Source organism: Loa loa (genome assembly GCF_000183805.2).
Source record: "Loa loa unplaced genomic scaffold supercont3.752, whole genome shotgun sequence".
NCBI classification, from domain to species: domain Eukaryota; kingdom Metazoa; phylum Nematoda; class Chromadorea; order Rhabditida; family Onchocercidae; genus Loa; species Loa loa.
This window is the reverse complement of record NW_018108932.1, coordinates 2243-7080: the sequence shown is the minus strand read 5'-3', so window position 1 is coordinate 7080 and position 4838 is coordinate 2243. Positions and strand designations below refer to the sequence as shown.

Here is a 4838-nt window from a genome sequence, read left to right as displayed (position 1 = left end):
AATAATAATAATAATAATAATAATAATAATAATAATAATAATAATAATAATAATAATAATAATAATAATAATAATAATAATAATAATAATAATAATAATAATAATAATAATAATAATAATAATAATAATAATAATAATAATAATAATAATAATAATAATAATAATAATAATAATAAAGGGAAAGTTAGAATTTAATTTTATATACAATATTTTTCCTTTTTTTTCACTATCAAAAATCTTAATTAAATTTATGAAGTTTCCTTTTCATCAATTTTATCTCAACCCCTTTTTATTATTGAATTAAACTTCCATAAAAAATATTAATTAAATTGATTTGGTGTTGTTTTATTGATTTTATCCTTATTTTTTTTCTTACTGGATTGAAATTTTTTCAAAATAATTATGAAAAGTATTAATTAGAATTTCATTTCAGATTTTGCCTAATGCAGTGCTAAATATGCATTTAATAAAGGTATTTGCAACACCTGATTATTTTCAATTTGGATTACGAGCAGCATTTACACCAAATGAAATGGATAATACACCATTTCATCCATTTCCAATGCATTTCCCACAATTTCAAAATAATACTAATAAACGAATGTTGGATATATTAATTAGCGATTATACAATTAATTCACTCTTATATCATATGCATAAGTGATTATTAAATTTAATAATTATGTAAACATATACTTTATTATTAAATATTAATAGATTTAATAAAAGAAAAGAGAAAATTTTTCTTCCTTTTTTTGCTTTTTTTTCCTTTCAGTTCATAAATTTATTGAAAATTTTTATAAAATATTAAAAAAATTTATCATAAAGAAAATGTGAAATGTATTTTTTGCTCAAGAAAAATTAATTTTAATAAAAAATTTTTCCTTCAAAAAATAATTTACAAAAAAATGATTTTATTGATAATGAAAATATACAAATTGATTTATGAAACAAAAAAGGGAAAGGATTCGAAAAATTAAAATTTAATTTCAGGAATGATGTTATCATGCTTCGCGTTGGACCGGAAACACCAAAATTAGGTGGTTTACTAAAGACGACATGTAGTGATGAGGATTATGATGATTTGATTGATTCGGATATCGATGTAACAATGTTTTTTTTCTTTTAATTTTTAAATTCAATTCAATTCAAGTTTTAAAATGAGTTCCAATTTATTGCAAAAATGCTACATTCTGTTTTATTAGTGTAAATTGAAAAAAGAAAAAGTAAATTTTAATTTCTGAAATAATTTACCTTAACATTTTGTATATATTTGAATAAAATATTGAAACTTGAAGATATCATATGATACATTTACATTTAATTAACTACATCAATAAAAATTATATTTTTGTCATGAAATAAAATTTATTATTTCCCTTCTTCATCTTTCTTATTATCATTCAAAATATTTAATATTTTATTTCGTTTTTTTTTTTGTTTTTTCAGGATGATGAAGAATTTGATGATGAAAAAAATTCAACAGTATCATTTGGGAAATTTATGAAACGTCGTAAACGAAGTGCTACCAATGATGATAGTGATAATAATGATAATGATAAGATCAAAAGTAAAGAGGATGAAAAAGAGGAGGATATTTTAGGTGATTTAGGAGTATGCATAGGTGATATTATGCCTGCTATTCGAGAAAAATATCCAAAAAAATTAATACATATCAAAGTTTATTCCAAGCGTACACCATTTGTAACATTAATGGCTAAAGATAATGGTTTGTTGATAATATTTTATTGATTAATTTAATATAATATATTAATATAACTGGAAAAATATTCAATAATTTAAAATATATTCAAAATTTATAAACAAAAATAGTTAAATAATATGATAAGAAAAGAATTATTTATTTTTTCCTATTTTTTTAATTATAAATATCATTTTTAATATTAAAATTTTGTCATTTTTTTTTTAATCATAAATATTATTAGGTTTAGTATTAGGAAGCTAACAATTTGATTTTTTTTAATGATGAATATTATAATTTGATTAGAAATTTTACAAATGAATGAAGTAAATTAGTAATTGAAACTAGAAATTAAAATCATATCCATTTCAAATTTGAGTCAAAAAAAAAAAAAAAACTTGGAATGACAAAAAATGATTATCCTTTTTAGTTGATGCAAAAATAAAAAAAAATAATTTTCATAGCAATATCATTAACGAATTGCTTTCTTAATTTCAACTAATTTATGCAAAAAACGAAAACTAATACTACTGGCTGTTTATATGTTTCGTTTGCCTCAATAAATCTTCCCGCTTCCTCCTGATATCCCAAAGCAGGAATATTGAATAATGTAATCTCATTGCTTTACCCTAACTTCTTTTTCTTCACGGGAATATTTCAATATTAATTTTCAATATTAATTTCGAATATGAATTGATTAATTTTTCGAAAAAATATATATATATATTAATTCAAATATTCAAATATATGAAAATATATATATATATATATATTAATTCAAAATATATATATATGTATATATTAATTCGAATATTAATTTATTAATTCAATATCAATTCTTTATTTCAATATAAATACTATATTTCATATCATTTTTTATATAGGTATAGCAAGAGTAGATTTGGAACTTGAAGCTGCACTGTACATTGATGATAGCGGTGAAAAAGTTGGTACAATGCTTATTAGTAGTATAATTGATGGAAATATTCAAATATCAGCTAATCGGATTGTTGTTTTAATAAAAATTCAATCATTAAAATTGATTGATAAGGAGGAAACTCTTGGATTGCCATTGGATGCATTGGAAAATTTAGCTAATTTATCGAAAGATATCATTGCTCAGGTTAGCTTCATTTACAGTATCCTATTTTTTTTTTAAAGATATATTGATAATATGCAAATGTACTGATATTACATATTGCAAATGTTATGATAATATTTAAATGCATTAATGAGACGTTGAATACAGTGATAATATGCGAATGTACTGATAATACAAATATGTAGTTATACTATGAAATTATACTAATACATATAGTCATATTGATAATGCACAAATATATTGACAATTTAAAATTATACTGAGAGTAAGATTTTCTGGTAATGCATTTTGAATATTTTATTTTACAGTAAAGAATTTCAAATATTTTATTTTACAGTAAAGAATTTCAAATATTTTATTTTGTAGTGAACAGTTTTTCAATATTTTACGATGATAAATTGTATAAATAAATGTAAAAGTGGCATTGTGTATTTTCTCATAACTAAAATGATTTTAAAAAAAAAAAAACAATTTCAGCTAAAAATTTTCCCTTGTTTTTGTCAAATTTAAAAAAAACAAAACAAAACAAAAAAAAAAGAAAAAAGAAATATAGCAGTTAAAAATATTTTTTAATTATCTTTTCTAATTTATTTTAGCATTATCGAAAATATTTCATGCTGAATGTTTTATTTACTTTTGAATTAAGTAAAATTTAAATTGAAATTTTAATTAAAAAACTATCTGAACATTTTGTTTGTTATTTACTGAATTACGTAAACAAACAAGTAAATAAACAATTAGATAAGTGACAGCGTAGGATTTTTTGCTAAGATTTAAGAAGATATGAAAGAAAGGAAAATTTTTTTTTGGATCATTTTAAATGGTATAAAATTATTCTGAAGGATTTGCAATTAGTTAGGTACCAATTCAAAAAAACAAAGAAATCAGAATTTTCAACTTTGAAAACTTTGTAGCTTCAATTTTTTTTTAAAAATTTTCTAGTTATTTATACATTATTACAAGAAAGTTAAAATTAGAAAGTTAAAACAAATTCAGAAGATATAAATATTGATAATATTTATGATAATGTTGTGTTCGACTGAGAGACTAATCATAATATTCATTTTTGTATAATTATTGGATAAATTATTAGAGATGGATAAATTTATGAGAAAAAGAAAGAGAAAATTTAGCTTTTAATTAATTTCTTTCTTTGATTAAATAATTGAAATTATGTTGAAAATTTGAAAATATGGTAATTTTCTTTTTCGAGTAAAATTTAGACATAAATATGAAAGAAAATAGCATTCATTGAATGAAATTTTAACTCTTCAAGCTTTTTACTACATTTTTTTTTTTGTAAAAAACTTTTTGTCAACTGTATAATGAAATTTTTTTTTAACTGCAAAAAAAAGAGCATATCGTTTTACTTTTTTTCTTCTTTGTATGTAGTTATCGTATATTTGACAAATTTATGTTTTCCACAACATTTTATGTTTTAAAGAAAATCGGAAAGGATTGAAAAAAAATGAAAGAAATTAAATTTTAAATTTTTTGACAATTTCAAAAATTTGAATGTTATCAATTAATTTAAAATGGATAGATATTTTAGTGGAGTTTGTAATGAAATTTAATTCAAATTTTCAGACAGCTAACAGTGAACTATCAAAAGGAATTACTGTTGAATTAATAACCGATAAATTACCATATCATTTGGTGAAACCACAATTTTCCATCGTTGATCATGCCGTTCATATATCAACTGATATTAGCATACCAGCAAGCATATTTGGTATTACATCATCAACAATTTGTCGACGACTCTAAAATATATCTTATTATAAATTCTTGTATAATTTTTATTTTTTGCTATATTTTCGTATAGTATCATGTGAAATTTTACTTAAAATAATGAATAAACTGATAATTTAACTTCGAGAAGTTGATAATTTTATGTGATAAGAGATAACTTGTGTGATAAGAAGTGACAAGAGGTAATACAAGAAATAATTTCAATGCAAATTTTTTGATTTTGAAAATTTTATCAAACTAATTAACTATGATTTTGGTAATTGTCTCAATCTATATGATAAA

The 4838-nt window shown here is 20.5% G+C and overlaps 1 protein-coding gene across 1 annotated transcript; it reads left to right on the top strand.

Annotated features, from left to right (window-relative positions):
* Nucleotides 1-457: 457 nt before the first annotated feature.
* LOAG_12681 (hypothetical protein) lies at nucleotides 458-4571 on the top strand (the record flags this gene model as incomplete). The annotated part of the gene is made up of 5 exons (XM_020448583.1): nucleotides 458-660; nucleotides 994-1105; nucleotides 1450-1729; nucleotides 2587-2825; nucleotides 4392-4571. 5 exons carry the CDS (start codon nucleotides 458-460, stop codon nucleotides 4569-4571), a joined length of 1014 nt encoding a protein of 337 aa, XP_020301288.1.
* Nucleotides 4572-4838: the final 267 nt, after the last annotated feature.